The sequence below is a fragment of the Cucumis melo genome, chromosome 5, assembly GCF_025177605.1.
Source record: "Cucumis melo cultivar AY chromosome 5, USDA_Cmelo_AY_1.0, whole genome shotgun sequence".
NCBI classification, from domain to species: domain Eukaryota; kingdom Viridiplantae; phylum Streptophyta; class Magnoliopsida; order Cucurbitales; family Cucurbitaceae; genus Cucumis; species Cucumis melo.
Window position 1 is genome coordinate 659107 of NC_066861.1, and position 20460 is coordinate 679566.

General features: G+C 30.3%; 3 protein-coding genes across 3 annotated transcripts; all 3 read right to left on the reverse strand.

The window, feature by feature from the left end:
- Nucleotides 1-6084: 6084 nt before the first annotated feature.
- Nucleotides 6085-7637, reverse strand: LOC103491561 (peroxidase 2-like). Its single transcript, XM_008451553.3, has 4 exons — nt 7343-7637; nt 7081-7269; nt 6826-6991; nt 6085-6746 (listed from the first exon to the last, which is right to left on the reverse strand). Exons 1-4 carry the CDS (start codon nt 7556-7558, stop codon nt 6280-6282), a joined length of 1038 nt encoding a protein of 345 aa, XP_008449775.1. The 5' UTR covers nt 7559-7637; the 3' UTR covers nt 6085-6279.
- A 965-nt stretch (nt 7638-8602) lies between these two features.
- On the reverse strand, nt 8603-10156 carry LOC103491562 (peroxidase 2-like). The gene is given in 4 exon segments (NM_001297541.1): nt 8603-9194; nt 9268-9433; nt 9651-9839; nt 9936-10156. Coding segments are annotated over 4 exon segments (1038 nt in total). The 5' UTR covers nt 10155-10156; the 3' UTR covers nt 8603-8730.
- A 6841-nt stretch (nt 10157-16997) lies between these two features.
- Nucleotides 16998-18362, reverse strand: LOC103491560 (peroxidase 2-like). The gene is made up of 3 exons (XM_008451552.2): nt 18039-18362; nt 17760-17948; nt 16998-17676 (listed from the first exon to the last, which is right to left on the reverse strand). The coding sequence occupies exons 1-3, from the start codon at nt 18237-18239 to the stop codon at nt 17077-17079; spliced, it is 990 nt and encodes a 329-aa protein (XP_008449774.2). The 5' UTR covers nt 18240-18362; the 3' UTR covers nt 16998-17076.
- Between the last annotated feature and the right edge of the window lie 2098 nt (nt 18363-20460).

Genomic DNA, 20460 nt, shown 5'->3' on the forward strand with positions numbered 1-20460 from the left:
ATTGATATATTGGAGTTGTTTTATTCTCATGCAAATAAAATAATTATAGTACACAAGAATACAATAATGATGTGTAGTAGTTAGCAAATAGGAGTTGAAGAGAAGGATATAGGAAGTCAAGTTTTGTGTGTGTATATATATATATAATGTAATGTATAATTCTGAATTAAGTGAAACATACTCTGCTTTTTGACAAATTTGAATAGTTGTTTTGATTACGACATTGATAAGATAATGTATGTCTGTATGCTTTCAAACATAACTATTCATTGTAAATGTGTGTGATTTTATTCAATTCCTAAATTTTATATAAAAAAAAAAACTTAAAATTAGATAATATATTTTAATTTGGAAAAATAAAGGAGGAATTATTTGAGAAGAAAGCCGCCATAGATGTGTGTGAAATATGTATATGTGGACAACAGATCTCAAATCCAAATTTTATCACTCCTACATTTATTACATTTTCTTTATTATATTTTGATTGATTTTATTATATTTAAAAATACAGTCCGTGACGTGTAAATTTTTAAATCTACATCCATATAAAGAATATTAAGAAATAATCGTATTGTGTGCTCACTTCATTTTGCAATATTTCTCAATTCCTCTCTATTTTAGTAAGTTTTATCGTAGCAATAAGCTTCGTATTTCAAATGTAAATCTATAGTTTCGTCGAGAAAAATCTAGTCAATATCGGACTTCTCTTGAATTTTCATGTGCAATCAATGATAGATGAGTTACTTAGAAAAAGAGGTCTCCCACAAAACAATAAGAATAGAACACCAACTTGTCTACCATGCCACTCAATACTCAATTACTTAAATTAGTTTCTATAAAGGGTTAGAGCTATAAGTTTTTTAGGAAGAAGATGAACTTATCTGATACATAATTGTTATAAGGTCGACCTTTGAAGGTTTCTCGTTTAATTAAGTCAAAGCAAGCCAATCTTGCCTCTCGGTGCTTCTTGTCGCGGTTCCCTTAATTAGCCCAGTACATGTGCTTAATTTCATAATCCATGCATATAGAGTTAAATCTATTTAGAGTTTATCCTCAATATTGTATGCCATCTCTTAAACTTGTGATTCTTGGTCCAAAATAACTCATGACATATGGTATGAAATTCCCTTGGGTCTCTCTTTGTTATATTTTGTGACATTCATCACATTGTTTAAAACCCAAGAGAAAAGAAAAAGGAATTATGTATGTATGATTATAATTGACAGGAGGAGGGGGTCCCTTTTTTCTAAAAAGTCAAGAAAGTTTAATGATGGATTACTTTTCATGTTTACAGTTTTAATATATATATATATATATATATATATATATTATTAGGACTTTGTTTGATCATAATTTCTTTTTCATAATTAGGTGTCCAAATCAAGATGACCACCTCAAACTTTTCACAAACATTACTATAATTCATGTGAGAAGCAATAAAAGTTGAAATTATATCTAAATATGGATTTTGTTTTAACTTTAACCCTTCATTTATTCTTTAAAACTACCTATAATTATAATTATTTCATTTCAATTTTATAATAATATAGGTCCCTAATCAATCCATCTTCTTTGATTTTTTTTTTTTTTTGCTTTTTATTGCATACCTAACTTTATTAAATAGTAAATTTATATTTTAAACAAAAAATAATACGAAGACAAATACAATTTTCTATACAACTTTGTTCTATGCTCGAACTCTTTCATCACTTCTTCCAATTTGTTGAAAATTCTACCTTTAAAGAAGTTACAAAAAAAAAAAAAAAATACACTCTTTATACATAAGATAGAGGAGACAGTCTCGTACGGATAAGATATAGATATGATTCAACTTAAGATAGAGGAGACACTAATCGTACGGATTGAGTTGAGTTCATTGTTAATGGATACATGGATAACTTTTTTGAGATAACATGACGTCTTCTTTCCTCTTTCTAACTTAATTACCTTCTTATTAGTTACCTTAGGTCCTTAGCTTTCTCTTTCAACTATATTTCATTCTAACTTAACATTTTTTTCGATCTCTAATCTTTATCCTCTATGTCAATGTGAGCATGCATGTATAACTTAAAACAATTGAGTGAAAGAGTCTATGTGAATGTGAGCATGCATCCATAACTTAAAGCAATTGGTTTATACCTAAGAGTTTCTTTGTTTTAATATTCTTTACTATTTATGACTATTTTCAAAATGGTAAGTCAAATTATGAAAATCAAAACTTAGGTTTAAATTGGAGAAATCATATCCTTGAAAAGAATTAATCACACTAGCTATCTCATCTCATCTCATCTCATGCTTCCTGATCTCTCTCTCCTTTTTATTAATTCACAAAGAATATTTTGTCTAGAAGAAGATCATTTTAAAATATAAAAATGTGGATATATATATATATATATATATATTTATATGTAGAAAATATATATGCATGTGGGGGTGTGGCTGCTGAAGGGAAGGTTTTTGGGTTTAGGTCAGAGTAGGAGGTTACCTCTCTCTCATTTTATCTGTGCTTCTTGGATCGGTTCTTTTGCCTACTTTTTGTTCTGTCTCTTCTCTATATTCTAATACACAAAACATATTAATTAGAGATAAGGACATTCATATTTTCTTGGCCCATAATTAATTTGGAATTGAAGAAAGATTATAATATCGTTTTAAGATAATATACCATGTGATTGGTGGGATCCAAGTTGCTATCCCATCCATCAAGACCCCTTCTTCAATGCCCCCACATAAATGGTTCTGTTAAATAATTCTCTACTGAGAATAGATCATAGATTGTAATTAATTGTGGTGTAAGTTAATTATATAACAGATTGTAATTAATTCAAAACTGTTATTAATTAACTTTTGAAGTTAACATAAGATTGATTTAGTTAGCAATTAGTAATTAACTATATATAGTAAAGTTTGATTTGACATAAATAATTGAGAAATTGTGTAAGTGTGGATTAGGTAGTAATTAACATGAAGAGAGGGCTACTTGGCCATTATTATCATAAACTAATTAGTCAACCATCAATGGCTTCATAAACCATCTTGTCTTCATTTACTTTTTTTTTCTTCCATCGTAAGTCGCTATTCTATATAAAATCTTCGAATTTCAATAGTCTAGATTTTAGAATGTTTTACTGGTGGACGACCAAAGGAATTAAAAAAATTATCTTTATATAATAATATGATATTATCGTTGAAAACGTGTGGGTCGAGCTAGTAATCATTGTCATTTGATTTTGATTGTATGTCGATATCTCGACACTAATTTCATACAAATTGAAGAAGATAACACGAAAAATAAACTATTGTGCATATTTGCCGTTTAGGCTACTCAATCTCGTTAATTATTTAATATCAATTTTTAATGCCACAAAAATAAGTGTTGTCAATACCTAAATATGTTTTAGGAAAAAAGTATCTAAGTTGGTAAGATGTTGATTATTTGTTGTTTATATATATATATATATATATATATAAAATAACAAAATCTTTATAATTAAATAATAATATATGTATATTTTGTTTAATCTGTTCTATTTTTAAAATTATTTGTTAGTTGTTTTCATTAAATTTTAATACTTAGGAAATTACAAAGTTTCACTTGTGATGCAAATGTTTCATATTGAAACCTAAATTAACAAATAAATGAAAAACAGAGTCAAAATTAAAAAATGATATTAAAAAGAAAAATATTAAACATTTCAAAAATTTATCGATGAAAGATTAAATTAATCGTGAATTCGAAAAATGACTTTTTTAATTATCAAATATTACATAACAAAATTTGAGATTGAATTTTAATTAAAGTATGATTATTTTTAAGTATAGTAAACCGAACCAAAATATTTATAAAATATAATAAGATAGTATAATCTATCTACGATAGATCGAGATAGACCAACATAGATTATTATCGATATAAATAGTAGCATAGACCTATCATGATACATTATAGATAGATTATGATATCGTAATATATTCGTAAATATTTTGAGAAATTTTGTGTTTTAAAATAATTATCTTTTAAAATATTGTAATTAAAACAGACTAATTTCTTAAATATTTCAAAACAAAAGCAGAAGACAAAGAAGGCTTTTATGGGCCCAAGTCGGCCCATGTAGCTGTGAGACTGTGTAGAACGATCCAATTCAATCAAACTCAGCCTTTTGTCATTTTTAAAACAAAACCCAATTAAGATTTGGAATTGTGTATTTTTAGATTAGAGTAATAATAATAATTAAGTTTATATCAATCTTTTTTCAAAAATCGTAAATATAGTAAAATCAATCAGTGATAGCTAGACTCTATTGATTTATGAATGATAGACCACTATTTGTAACATGGTCTATCAGCGACAGGCTTTGACAAATTTTACTATATTTACATTTAAAAGAAAATTGATATAATCAAATGTAATCGTAATCAGTAACTCATATCACAAGCTGAAAAGTCCAATAGAGAGGTTTGTTTATCTTAATTTTGAAAAATTAGTGACTAATATCTCGTATGATAATTTGTTTGGTTTTCAATTTCTTTTTCTCGTTTTTGAAAAATTAATGATATTTACAATGAAGTGATGACCTTGCATTTGTTGTAACTTCCTTTTCATATATATATGTTTTAGTATAAGATTGAATTTGATAAGTTAATTGATTAGGGTGCAATTTGTAACTTTTTTATATTAAGCTCAATTTTTTAGTGAATTAAGTTCATTATTTAAAATACCATTACTCATTCATATCATCATGACAATTAGTAATTTTTCTTTTTTCTTTTTGGCATTTGAAATTTTGAACTACCAACTCCAAAAAAGAAACAGAGATAAATGATCATCAACCTACTGAAGTTGTAGGAATTAGACCAAATCAAAGTCAAACAAACGAAGTTTTATCTCTTTGATACGAGAAATTTCTCTCTTACAATTACAAATCTATTTAAAATTAAAATGATGTTCTTCCTATTTTACATTGTATTTTCTCTCTTTCCCTCTTTTTTATATTGTTTTCTATTTTCTACTTAAACTCAAATACAATAACACACCATTCACAATTTACTATTGTAAAAAAATCTAACTAAAATAATCAGACATATCAAACATACATAGGTTACAATAGTTAACTCAAAACCACAATACATACTATATATATATATATATATATATATATATATATATATTAATCATTAAGGGTGAGCATGATAGGTCGAAAAATCGAAACGAACAATCGAAACTGAATGAACCAAGGTCAGATGGTCGGAAAAGTGCAATGGGCGGTCGGGTTTTGGTTTTAGAAATTCAAAAATCGAGTCAAAGACGGTCGGTCTTGTAAACCGACCGAACCGACCACTTTTTTTTTTAAATAATATATATAATTCAAAAACTTAGCTTTTTTTTTTCCCTCACCACATCTCTCTCGTAGTCGCAGACCCTCACTGCCGCCGCTCACCCTTTTCTTCGCAGTTTGCACATATCTCGTTTTCCCTCACCCTTCGGCCGTCACACTCTGTTTGCATGTTCGGCCATTCGTCCGTCGCACTCCGTTCACGATGACTCACACTCACGGATCTCACTCACTCATCGCCAACGACCAAAGGAAGAAGAAGGAAGGGAAAAAAAAAACCCTACCAAAACCGACTGACCGCCTGACTATCGGATCAAGCGATTTTATTGGAAATAGCGGCTGAAGCCAGTTTTCCAACTTCCATGCTGACTTGTGGTCGGTTTGGGGCGGTTTGATCTAAAAACCGACCCCGACCGCCCGTTGCTCACCCCTACTAATTATCTAATAATTCTCTTCACCAATAATAATTTTTCTTTTACCATAATTAAACTCATGTTGACATTTTGGCCCTTACCAACTAACTTTCGCATTGATTAACCATAATGATAACACTTGATGAAGCATAGCTCGAACATCTTAGTTTCTACCAAATCTATTTAGTATATATTTAATCGGTCTTTCTATATACTTTATAAGTGGTTAACAAGCCATTAAATTTTCAATGTACCAATAGACATATTAAACATATAAAGTTGAAATGATATAAATAAAGTCACTTAATTTAACAAATCTAAGAACGTATGAGTTCCACTTGTAATTTGAAATTAATTTTTCTATTCTTGTTTGTTCTTTTTATTTTTTATGATGACATGAGGACAATTAAAGCACAATAAAATAAGTATTTGGTAAAAATAAACACTAATTAACACGCATAATTCTAAATTAAGCTTAATTATAGTATGAAGGAAGAAGATGAAGATCAAGCAGGCAGCAGCAGAGATTGATGTTACATGACACCATGGCCTTCTCCTTCTCCTTCTCCTTCTCCACCGAACAATCCGGAGTTGGAATTAACCCTTCTACAGTTTCTTCTAATTTCCCCACGCCATCCAGTCAAAGGTTTAATATTTCCCATATTGATCATTGACTTCCGGAACTCCTTGAAGAATGTTCCTTCTCTGGCCGCGAAGCTGTTGACAATGGCGATGGTGTCAGCCCCAGGAGTAGAGAACAGCTCTTGATCGCTCTGCAAAAGCCCCTTCCCCACTTGAAGATTTGTGTAGTAATTTTTGTCGAACACATCCGGTGTTACCGGGTCGAAATTGGCTCTTGTGTTTGCTCCTGCTGCACAAACCCCTTCAAGAAATCGCCTGTAGTTTGCGTCCAGTGATGGGTCTGGGCTTCCAGTTCCGTTGAAGTTCGCAAATCGGTGGCTGAAGAATACGCATCTCGATCGTCCAAATGTATGCGCCCCTGAATCAATTGTCCGTCAAATTAATTACTCACTATTCCATCAATTCATTTACTGCTAAATTCATCCATTTCATTTTACCAGATAAAGCGACGAGATCAGTGGTATCGAGCCCAACAGCCGCAAATTTGGCTTTGAGTTCATCTAGAGTTTCGAAGGGACTGGCTAACCCACTATCCGCCCCTGTTTTGTTGGCGATTCTGCTATCTCTTCTTCCGTATAAAACTCTCCAGCTCGGCCCTCCTTGCTGATAAAATGGAAACAAAGAATACCCATTTAACAAAAGAAAACAAACGAAAGAAGATGAGTGTAATTAGAATAAAAATATCTATTTACCACATCGACAGAGTCCTTGGAAGCTTGAGCTAGGATGTCGGCACAGGAGACGATGCCGGGGCATTCTTTTTCAACATCCGCTTTAATGGCGTCGACAATTTCAAGTCCTTGGATTCCTTGATTTCCAGGTGAGTTAAGCTCACTGACTATGCCGGGAGCATCCTCAAGCAAAACAGAGCCATCGCATCCCTACAATCAAAATAGTAATTAATAAAAGAAGAAAAACAGAGAGAGATGATGGGAAAAGTGTAGAATTTTGTACATTGACGAAGCAATCATGGAAATGGAGGCGAATGAGTTTAGCACCGGCACGTATGTCGGATTGGATGGCTTTCTTGACGGAGGCACGGACAATGTTGGGGAGGCGAGGGCAGGTTTGATCGTAATAGGTCTCGGAGAGTTGAGCGAAAGAGGCGCGGAAGAGAAGAGCTAGAAAGAAAAAGGAGGCAACGGCAGCGTTGGGGGAGGCGGAGGCCATTTTTGAATATGGAAGTGAGCAAAATGTTGAGGAGTGGAGGCTGCTTTTATAGAGACTAAAACATGCTTATGCCAATGCAACTATCCATTTTAATATTAATTGATTAATTAGTGCCCAATTTGTAATTTTCTTTTTATGAGTTTGTTATTATTATTATTATTAATTTGAGTCAATATAACGTTCATTATTTAAAATACCATTAATCAAACAATCTATTTATATTTATCCAATATTGACTTTAGCACAAAATAGATATAGTTATTTAAATTTGAGATTTGAATTTCTAATCTTGAAAAATAAAAAATGTTAAGCTTAAAAATGTTAATTCAATGGATGAATTAACCACAATATTAGAAGGTCATGATGATGTTGAGAATTATAGGTAATTAGTATATTAGAATTAATATTTAGTGTAGTTTTTGATTTAGATTAATTAGTGTTTAGTTAAAATTAATTCCTTATTTGTCTTATTTTGTTTGTAAGGCTATAAATAGCCTATTTCAATAAAAAAGAAACAAAAACAAGTAATAGATTTTAATTATTCTTGAATTATGTTTATTTGGTGTTATTATAATTAATTTGAATAAAGCTATGTTTCCTTAATCAATTAGATAAATAAACGAGAAATTTTTAAAAATAGCAAAATAAACAATAATGTTTACAAAATATAGAAAAATTTCAAATTATATCAAATTTGGATGAAAATAAATAAATTATTTAATTAAAAAAGAAAAAAACTTATTAGGGGTTTTTTATGATTTGAAAACAACGTTTGTTTCTTCCCAACAAACGCTATCTTCTACATATTTAGCGATTAAATGACGGTTTCCTTCTTCTTCCATTGTCGTGTCGTTGATGCATTATTGACTAATATAAAAAGACAGCAAAGTGAAAATAAAAAATAAATTATATCCTCCATTCATCATCTTCTTTAGATACATACATTAATCAATCTGTGTATTGAATTCATCCGACAGCATAATAAGCTTACATAATGTAGAAAAAGACGAAGATGAATCCGTGAAGAAAAGAAAACAAAAGATGAGAGCCAACCCCTGCATTTTTATTCATGGAGAAAAAAGCACAAACACCCAACTAAATTAACACACACATTATGCTTAATTATAAGTTATGGATATAGATGCAGAAAGAGGCAGCTGGTTTTTTTAGTTTTACATAACATCGCGGCCTTCTCCTTCTCCTTCTCCACCGAAGAACAAGCCAGAGTTTGAATTAACCCTCCTGCAGTTTCGTCTAATTTCCCCTTGTCCACCAGTCAAAGGCTGTATATTTCCCATATTGATCATCGACTGTCTGAACTCCTTGAAGAATGTTCCTTCTCTGGCTGCAAAGCTGTTAACAATGGGGATGGTGTCAGCTCCAGGTGTTGAGAACAGCTCTTGATCGCTCTGCAAAAGCCCCTTCCCCACTTGAAGATTTGTGTAGTAATTTTTGTCAAATATATCCGGTGTTACTGGATCGAAATTCGCTCTTGTGTCTGCTCCTGCTGAACAAACCCCTTCAAGAAATCTCCTGTAGTCTGGGTTCAATGATGGGTCTGGGCTTCCTGTATTGTTGAAATTCGCAAATCGGTGGCTGAAGAATCTGCATCTCGATCGTCCAAATGTATGCGCCCCTGAAATTATTGTTTCATCATTAATCACACTTCCATCACTGCTAAATTTCATTTGTTTGTTTATTAATTTTACCAGATAAAGCGACGAGATCCACGGTATTGAGCCCAACATTCTTAAATTTAGCTTTGAGTTGGTCTAGAGTTTCGAAGGGACTTGCCAAGTTACTGTCCGCCCCTGTTTTGTTCGCTATTCTGCTGTCTCGTCTTCCGTATAACACTCTCCAGCTTGGCCCTCCTTGCTGATAATGAGATCAAACGTTGAGTAAGCAATAAAAAAAATTCAAACTCCAGAGATTTATACACTCAAAACATTTCTTTATTTTTACTATATAATATAAATACGTCAAATACGAGTTCGGAATAGCGAGCTTTTGTACTTGGTCAAAGCAGCAGTAACAGATTTAAAGCATTGCGATGAGTTAAATGATATGAATGTATTGGATCAAAGATATTTACCACATCGACAGAGTCTTTAGAAGCCTGAGCTAAGATGTCGGCACATGAGACGATGCCAGGGCATTCTTTTTCGACATCGGCTTTAATGGCGTCGACAATTTCAAGCCCTTGGATTCCTTGATTTCCAGGTGAGTTGAGCTCACTGACTATGCCGGGAGCATCCTCTAACAAAACAGAGCCATCGCATCCCTACAAAAATCAACAACCCCATAAAATAAAACAAAAACAAAAACAAAAACAAAACAAAACAGAGAGAGATTAATGAAAAACTGTAGAGCTTTGTACATTGACGAAGCAATCGTGAAAATGGAGGCGAATAAGTTTAGCACCGGCTCGGATGTCGCTTTCGATGGCTTTCTTGACGGAGGCGCGGACAACGTTGGCCAAGCGAGGGCAGGTTTGATCGTAAAAGGTTTCGGAGAGTTGAGCGGAAGAGCCGCCGATGAGAAGAGCTAGAAAGAAAAAGGAGATAATGGCAGCGTCGGCGGAGGAGGCGGAGGCCATTTTTTGAATTTGTTGTGAGCAAAATGTGGAGCAATGGAAGCTGTCTTTATAGAGCAGAGTGGGACATGCCGGCGGCTGATATTCAACATTTCACCCCTTCGTCTAATTCATACCAATAATATTCATCTCTTTTTCAAAATTTTCATTCCTAAACCTATTAATCTTACTTCCATTCACATTAAAATTCTAGTTTATTCCAATGTGATATTTGAAATTAGAAATGTTTAAAACAGAAAAGAGAGATTAATACAAAAATGGAGACCATAATCTAATACCCATTTTTGTGTATTTCCCAATTTTGATAAACTAAGTAGGATATGGATGTTCATGTGGGAGACAAAGGATGATGATGATCACTTCTTTCCTTTACTACTCTCCCATTTTATTCCTCATATTTGCAAATTTTTTCATTTCAATTTCATAACTACCCAAAAATAGCAAGAAAAATTATGATAATAGGATCATATCACTACATTTTTTAAATTGTAAAAGTAGTAAATTTAAAAAAAGATAGTCATCTCATATATCTAATTACTTGTCATATTTACAATATGCAAAAAATATGTACTGTGAACTGTTCTTTTCTAAATTGTTTTTGTCATGTTATGCAATTTCCATTTCTTCCAAGTAGAAGAGATAATTTTTCTTTTACAATTACCCTTCAAATAAGGTTACTTTTATGGCTATTTTGAAGAAATATTTACACTAGATCACGATAAATCTTACATATAGTTGTAGTCTATCATATATATTGTAATATATTTTTATATTCTATAAATATTTTTAAAAATTTTATCATTTAAAATAATTTATAAAAAAATGAATAAATACATAGTAATACTAATTTAGTACTATGATAAGAAAAAAAACAACACATAAAATGTACTTAAAAAAATTATAGAAAAGATTGAGTGAATTAATATAAGGACAAAAATAGCAAAAGTGAAAAAAAAGATACAATAAACTATTAAAAAAGAAAAAAGAAAAAAAAAAGCTTAATTAAAACGTAATTAGAAGATAATTTATGGATAATTTAATTTATTAAGTTTGGGTTGAGAAAAAATACAAAAGATATGAAATGAAATCACATCTCTTTGTCCACATCTAATAAGTTATAAGTTTATATAGTTATTATATTCAACTTTTTAAAATACAATTTCTAGGTTTTGGGTTTGAAAATTTCACTCTCCAATTTTTTTTTTTTTTTAATTTTAAAAACTACCCTTATTTAATGTCTTTTAACTCATTTTAAAGAGAAACTACAAATTTTAAAACTTCATTCATAACGAAGAATGCCAATCTATATCACTATTTAGGTTAAGAAGAACTTTATCAATTTCTATCTAACAATTAATTCCATCGTTAAATTGCATGGTAAACTTGAATATATATTTGATGAACTGAAAAAAGTATTAGATCAAATTTATGGTCAAACAAAAAAAGATCGATCCCTTAAGATTTAAAGAGACTCCCTAAGAAAAGGTTAAAATTAATTCGGGTAAATTTATCAAATTAATTAATTATCAAATATCTATTTAGTAATCAATGAATAGGCTTTCAACAAATATGATATCAAATTCATAATTTTAAGATGCGTTAAACTCATTACAACGGACGATTGAAATTTCATTACGATTATACCAATTTTTACGAGACGGAGGATCGACAAGATAAGAAGAAAAAGGAATAATAATAAATAGGAATAATTAGTAATTAGAGTGGCGGGCGGGTTTGGATTGTGGAGACTTTGGACCAAATTATAGGATCAACCTTCATCTCTTTCTTTCTTCTCCCTAATTAATGTTCTGTCAAATTTGGCTCCTTCTGTGCCCTTTTTTTTTAATCTAATTAAAATCTCCTCATCTTCATCAACTTTTTGCCTCCTTTCTAAACTTTTTAAACTTAATTCATACGACATATAGCTTCTTGAGAAGAATCTGTGCATGAATTTTTAAGTATGTGTGTTTGATTCAAACAAATCATGAACCAGACGAATTTAGAAAGAACCCTATGTATCTCATCATCTTCATCATCATAATATGTGGGGTAGTTGGATGACCTAACACAATCTCAGTCTTAATAATACACTAAGAAATTCAATTTTAAAAGATAGAAATACAATAGAATATGCTTTCCTTCTTCTTCCTTCTTTCTAATATTTATTTATTTAATTTTATGAGTAAAGCAATTGCTCACTCCATTGTAGGGGTGAGTTGGTCCATATTCTCCACAAGCCAAGTTTGATTTTTGGTTTAGGGTATAGTATCAATAAATAATATAAATATGTAAAACAAAAATTTCTCAATGTCTTGTTTTCTAGAAAAACAATTAAATAACCAAATTTAATTTAGGTTGTTTTAACGATCGTTAAATTCAAGAAAAATTAGTATGTTATAATAATATGATTTTATTTAGATGAAGCGGAAATGATGGAGACATACTTAATTTAATTATTTATTCCAACTTATGCATGTGGTGACCATGAGACTATGTTATATGTTTAATTATTTTATTGTGTGGTATGAGGGCGTGTGATGAACACATACACATATATGTTAGTGTTAATTATATTAGTAGGTTAATTAAGGGCCCACGAGGCCAAATTGATCAATAATTTATTATGGGTTACTTTTGATTTCTTAGAAATTACCACTAAAACAAAGTTAATTAGCAAAACGAATCTTTTTCATTTTATAATATTAATTGTTTTCTTTTTTTAAAAAAAAAAAAAAAAAACCAAAGTTGAGAAATTTGAAGCTGTTGTTTTGTTTTTATAGGTTAAACTTTCTCTTTACCATTATGTCCATGGTAATTACGAAGAATAACGCTACTTTGGTTCTTATTTTGGATTCATCGTTCTTGATACATTCACGCGTCTACACCATATTAGATAATATAAGATTTCATCTCGAGTCAATTGATAATAAGAAGTGTAGTTTGTTAAGGAGTGTGAAGTCTTTGAAAAAAGTAAAATTTTCTTCAATATTTTAATAAAATTATAATGAGAAAAGCAATAATTTTGAATTGAATATGATTGGGTTCCACATGTACCATTTCTTGGTTGAATTCAAGACTTTTTCCAATTCGCCGCTCCCGACACAATTAATTATTATTAACTATAAGTCATTTAATCACATTATTTAATAATAACTATATATGGTTTTACCCCTACTTTCGTTCTATCACGATTATCATCGTTTTATACATGCATACACCAAACACCATTGATATGATTAAATGATATGGCAACGTTTGAATATGACATCGGGAGATTACTTTCTCCTTTCTAATATTGCTTTGCATTTGTATTTCAACTTTCGTTTCTAAATTAATATGATTAAATATATAATTTAACAATTGTTAGGGTATGATGAAACATAGGAAAGTTAAAATATATACCACAACACAACACAAAACATGTTTGAAAATTATATTATTCAACAATATCTAAGGATGATGATTGACTTTAGTATGATATGCTTACCATAAGTAATTAAAGTGTAAACTACAATTCACCTAAAAACACGTAATTAAAGTCAAAAAGAGATCCTTTACTTCGTTAAAATATAATTAATAATTAAACACACCTTCCCCAAACTTTACAAAGTAGATCAGTTTGGTTAACTTTCAAATCATAAAATCCAACCATATCCAAATCTTACGATTCCTTTAAAGACTAAAAGTGATTATATATATATATATATATATTTATTTATTTAAAAGATTATATAATTATTCAAGACAAGAGAGTATTTGAACAAACGTGGAATCAAGATACAATGTAATGTAATTTAAAATTCATGTTTGAATTGAACGTTTTAAATCTAAATTATAATACTAAACTCATTTCATTTCGACAATTTTCAACTAAACCTTATATTACCTTGTTCATGAACTCAATCTGACACATATTTTTTGGAGGAAGCGATTCTCTTCCTCTAATATTCTCATTAATTCATGAATGATCTTAGTTGGCCATCTCTGAACAGACTCCTTTGGTCACCTATCCTCCTTGGCCTCCACCCAAAAAAAGAAGGAAGACCGACTTTTTCAGTCTGATTAGGTTGCTATGTTTCGGGAAAGCAAAAGAAAATTAAGTTGAAAGAGTTGATTAGGGAGCTATGCTCCGGGGGATAGCGAACATTGAAAGACTTTGTCCACTCGGGTATGTTTCCATCTTCGAAAGAGGCTCCCCCTGGGACCCTCTTTCTCCCCTCCCCTAGACCTAATACTCCGAGTAATTTTATTATATTCTCCAAGTTTCCTTGATGGCCAAGTTTCCTTTTTTTCATTTTTCATTTTTTCTTTCTTTCCAATTTTGGATAAAATAATCTTCACGAATATTATTTTAAACATTTGTGTCAACTTTTTCCTATACAATAACACTTTGAGCCATACGTGTCTCTTTTTATGTAGTGAAAATAAAATGAAGTTTTGAAATTGAAGAGATTGGAGAAAAATCAATATATTTTTTTTTCTTTTTCTAAAATGTGCTAACTTCTACGTTGGATCTAAATCCAAAACCACTTATTTGTTTATTCATTTTCACATAAATACGTTGCAATATTAGAGTTGAATTGGATATGCTTTTTCTTTTTCCCTTTTTTTTTTTTTTTGAAAAATGATATGATTATTTATTAACATTACCTATATATTTATTTCACATCTATTTTGGATAATTTAAAATAAAACTCCTTTCATTCTTGAAAATAGAAGCTTTTTCTTTAAAAATAAGGATGGCATTTAAAAATTTTAAATTAGATAAGAAAATGGAAATGCATAGTTAATTATTGAAGGATAGAATATCTCTTTTTACAAAAGAGAAAAAAAAATTACAACATAAGTTTTGAATATTTATGATGAAAATTACTATCTCTCTTCCTAAGTTAATTAAAGGGGTAAAAACCAAACTTTTTTTTTTCTTTCTCCAATTACTTTATCTTTAGAGGGAAGGGGTCAATGAGTCATTATTAAAAATAAGATGTTGAAAAATCAATATCGATCCATATCGACTAAAATCTTTCAGTTTCATCAATTTTACCAGTAAACTTAGACTAATGTTGCGGTCTTTGACCTTAAATTTTAACCATACATGAGATGGAGGAGTGAAGCTTAACTCAATGCTACAATATATTAACGCCTTAATTAGCTAATTGAGTTTCGCACATATCTTGATTTCTCTTACCCGTTTAAGGTATTATAAAACATTTATACGATGTCAAATTAATGATTTCTCTACCCAAAAACAAGATTAAAGCTATTTATTTTTGTAAACCAATCTTTTTTTTTTCTTTGCAAGATTTTATTTTAGTAAACTTATTGAGTTTATAAAAAAAATTATACTGCTCCTTTTTTTAAAAAAAAAAAAAAGTTGGATTAGCTTAAATTAAATCAATGGATCGAAATCATAACACTTATACACGTTTAGATTCAAAAGTGCAGTATTATTCTATTTTTCTATTGTAAAATAAAAATAAAAAATTTGAACCATAATTCTCTTGGTCCTCAACATATACAAATATCGATAAAAGATAAGTCATTTTCCTTGAATTATATATTTCAATACATTGGCTCCCTCGAATATTCCATTATTCCTTGTTGGTTTTTGTTAGTAAAATAACAAATTAGAGTTTTGTCCAAAAGAAAAAATAATTATAAGGTTTTTTTTTTTCGTTTCTTTGGGTAGTCAAGTGTGTAAATGACAAAAGAACAAAAAGACAACAACGTAGATATTTTTCCCCCAAATTAAATTTTCTATTGCCCAATTCTTAAAAATATCTTTTAAGTTCAATTAATTTCATGAAATAGTTGCAAATATAACAATTAGATTCAAAACAATTAAGTATATAGTAATATTTTTAAAAAAAATTGTAAATACAGCAAAATTTATCAAAGTCTATCACTCATAGAACAAAGTCTATCACTCATAGACCATGTTGCAAATATTGATCTATCACTCATAAAGTATAGAGTCTATCAATGATAAACGTTTATCATCAATAGACTTTGCTATATTTGCAATTTTTTAAAAATGTTGCTATATACTTAATTATTATTACAAAAATTGCTACGTATTATTATTACTCTAATTTCATCACCATCTTAATTAATTAGTTAGAGCAAAACATAAACCCAATTGAAATAAGGAAAATAATAACTTTCCTACAATAAATTCTAAATTCTAACACACTAGCTAAGTTAATTCCTTCTTTCTCATAAACCTTTTAACTCCAATTAACTAATATTATGATTATTAATTAACATTAACATTTTTGGTAATCACTAAATAATCTCCAATCCCATTATAAAAAAGATGAGATCTTTGTTAGATCTAACATTATTTAACATTAATGGCTATCTTACAAGTTCCTGTTTTTTCTAACCCAAGAGTTGAAAAAGTGGAAATGAAATGAATAAATGTAGCTTTCAATAAATCAAACTTACTTAGCTACCTAATCCAAACTCTCTATTTTCTCCTCATCTCATCTAAAAGTAGACATAAAGATGTCTCCTCTCATGTGGGTCCTCCTAAATTGAAATTTCTTGATAACATTTGGATGCTCACCCCATCAATCATTTATTGTATCACAGACCCACAAAATAAATAGACAAATTACTTGATGAATATGTCATGGGACAACCTCTACTGCTTCAACGTTATACTTCTTTTGTTTACGCTAAAAATTTGTTTTTGATAAATATTTGTGGATTTCACATTGATGGATTGAGTCTTCCACCATTTTTCATGCTTCAAGATCGATACTTTTGAAGTTCACAAGTCTAAAAACATGGGGAGTAATTAAGGAAACATGAAGAGTTCATGATGAGAAAGACAGAAAGTAATGAGGTTTGAAGTGGAACTAATTTATTATAGAAAGGAGATGGAAGAGAGAAACAAACATAAAAGGGAAGAGTACAAAAATTACATAACATCATGCCCTGTTTCACCTCCCAAGTCATTAACCCTCCTGCAGTTTCTTCTAATTTCCCCTTGGTTTCCAGTTAATGGTTTAATGTTCCCCATCTTAATCATCGACAACCGAAATTGTCTAAAGAAAGTTTCTTGTCTCGACGCCATACGTCTAACAATTTCAACTGTTTCAGCCCCTTGTGTTGAAAACAGAACTTGGTCGCTCTGTAACAGCCCTTTATTGGCTAGAAGATTGGTATAGTAATTTTTATCAAATGTATCCGGTGTTGTTGGATCGAAATTTACTCGTGTTTCTGGGCCTGTACAAGCTCTTTCAAGTTCTTGCCTGTACGTTGGATCCAGCGTCGGATCTGGCTGCCCACTGCCACTGAAGTTGGAGAAACGACCACTGAAGAACAAGCATCTGGACCGCCCGAACGTATGTGCCCCTGATAGAGCCACAAGATCGGTTGAATTCAACCCAACATCTCGGAATTTCTTTTGGAGAGGGGGAAGATCTTCGAAGGGGCTTGGGAGTTCATCAGCCCCTGTTTTATTGGCTGTTCTGCTATCTCTTCTTCCGTATAAAACTCTCCAACTGGGTCCTCCTTGCTGTGGAAACAAATCCCAAATTTTAGTATTCTTTTTTTATTGTTGAATATGAAGATTGAAATGGGGGGGGAACTGATGGTTACCACGTCGACGGAGTCTTTAGAGGCTTGAGCTAGGATGTCGGCACAGGAGACAACGCCAGGGCATTCTCTCTCGACGGCTGCTTTGATAGCGTCGACAATCTCGAGTCCTTGGATTCCTAAATTTCCAAGTCCGTTGAGCTCGGACTCGAAGCCAGGAGGATCCTCTAGCAAAACAGACCCATCGCACCCCTACAAAATGAACCCCATTGTAAAAACATTATCCATTACAAACATATAGGATAGGAAATTAAAAACATCAAGTAAGGCATAGTAAGTTACTTGGACGAAACAATCGTGGAAATGGAAGCGAATGAGTTTAGCACCGGCGCGGATGTCAGTTTCGATAGCTTTTTTGACTTCACGACGGACAATGTTAGGTAAACGAGGGCAAGTTTGTTCGTAGAAATTCTCAGTGAGTTGGGCGTAAGAGGTTACAAACAAAATACACACAAAGAAAAGGAAGAAAGTGAAAGATCCCATCTTGTTTGGTGATGAAACAACCACAAATGAAGCATCTTTTTATAGAAGAGATATTGAATGAAGAATGGGGAAAGGACTGATTCAAAAAAGTGGATAGACCAAAGAGGATATTTTAGGGCAAGTGTCCATGGTTTCATTTTTAATTTTATTTCTTTCATCAACACTAATGATCATTATGGAAGGATCATGTTTCATAATTTTGTTAGATTAAAAAATGACATAAATTTAGTCATAAAGTGGCATGATAACAACCAGCAAACTCTTTAAGACTTTTCTTCTTCTTCTTCTTCTGAAATACACCATATTACAAGTGAAGTATATTTAAGAGGGTGGGGCTTGCTCTATCAAAAAGATGGGCATACTAAACCTAACAAACCCCAACCAATCTAACCCAAATACTTCAATAAAAGTTATTTAATTTGAAAAAAAAAATAATATACAACACAAATAATTAAATTGAATTTAAAAAGTGCTCAAACCTAATACAACCCAATTACCCACGAACACTCTACTCAAAAGTAAAATTTACAATTTGGCGTGTCTCATACTATTAGAATCTATTAAATAGAATGTTTGAAATTATAATTGAATTAGAGAAGGAGTTGGAATTCTTTATTGAGTCATCATGAAAATGAATGAGCAACCCAATAGAATCACTTAGAAGATGCTTTTGACTGGAGAAAGAAGGCAAAGTTTGAATACCAATGTAGGAACATACTTTAATTAATTAAGAAAATGGTAACTTAGGTGTGGTTTGAAATATATTATTAAAGTAGGGAGTAGGGGGGGGGGGGGGCACGTGATGGGAAGGGTGGCATTGGGATTAAAATAATTAGGGGATGGGAGTGTGGTTCCCCACGTGAGAGAGTCTGCCAATTGGTAGTCTATAAAGTAAATCATATTCAATTAGGTCACCTTTTACTCTTTTCTATCCTATCCTCCTAAAAAGATTGGTTTTAAATAATCGAGTCGGAATTTTTTTTCAACAAAATTTCATATTCTTAGACACGGATAAACAGTTTCTATCGATGTTAATAGAAATCTATGGGTGTGCATTAATAAAATTTAAAATTTTAATTTATTTTGTAAGTATTTTTTTTCATTTTGATATATTTTAAAATGTACTTTTTTTCCGTCCATTTTTAGTTTTTAAAGTTTTTAGTTTGATTTTAATTTAATTTTATCAAATTTCATAATTTTATAATTTTATATTTAAAATTAAAATTTTGTTTGAATTTACTCTTTGAGTTTCAAGATTTCTTTTTTTATTATTAAATATTCATTTTTATTTATTTAATGTTAATGTCTTTTTGATTAATTTAAAAGAAAAAAATTTATTTTAAATAACAAATCTTTTTTAGAATAATTACAAGTATGGTAGAATATCATAATCTATTTATGATAGACTTAAATAGATTACTATCCGTACTTAGATAGAGATAGATAATAGTTTATATTGATCTATTGCAATTCATCATAGATAACATGTAATATTTTATTATATTTTTGTTAATTTTTTTGATTTATTTTGCATAATTTTTAAAATAGCCCTTAAAAGAATTGTAATTAATTAAAATTTACTATTTTTCATTCCTATTAAAATTTCTTAAAATTGCACTTCATAAGTATTTTAAATTAACTAATATTATTAACCCTCAATTCTAAAATGAGTATTTAGTAAAAAAAAATCAATACTACAAAGTTTGTAGATATTCAAACTCTAAAAACCAAATTGAAACAACTTAAAACTTAACGACAAAATTACATCATTCTAAAACTGCGATTAAAAGATTAGATTAAAATCGAACTAGAAACTTAGATATCTATTTTATTTTTTAATCATTGAATTAATTTATTCATCGATCCTCATTTTTCTTTACCTTCACACACTTCTCTTTAGGACTGTTGATTACATTAACCTTTTTTAGTAAAAAAAAAAATAACTTCTTAGAAAAATAATTGTTTGATCACGATACCGTAAACAACCAAAGTATGGGGTCTCTCTAAGGTTTAGAGACATGCAATATATAACTAAACTCACTAACCTAACGACGTTATTTATATCTAAAATAAAAAATATTCTCTCTAAAAAATTGTTGATTAATTATTAATAAACAACGTATATATATCTATGTATCGATCTCTCCTTACGTTTTTTTTATAGTCCTTGAATTTTCATTAATCATGTGGATACCGAGATCCAATGTGGACATAGTTTTTT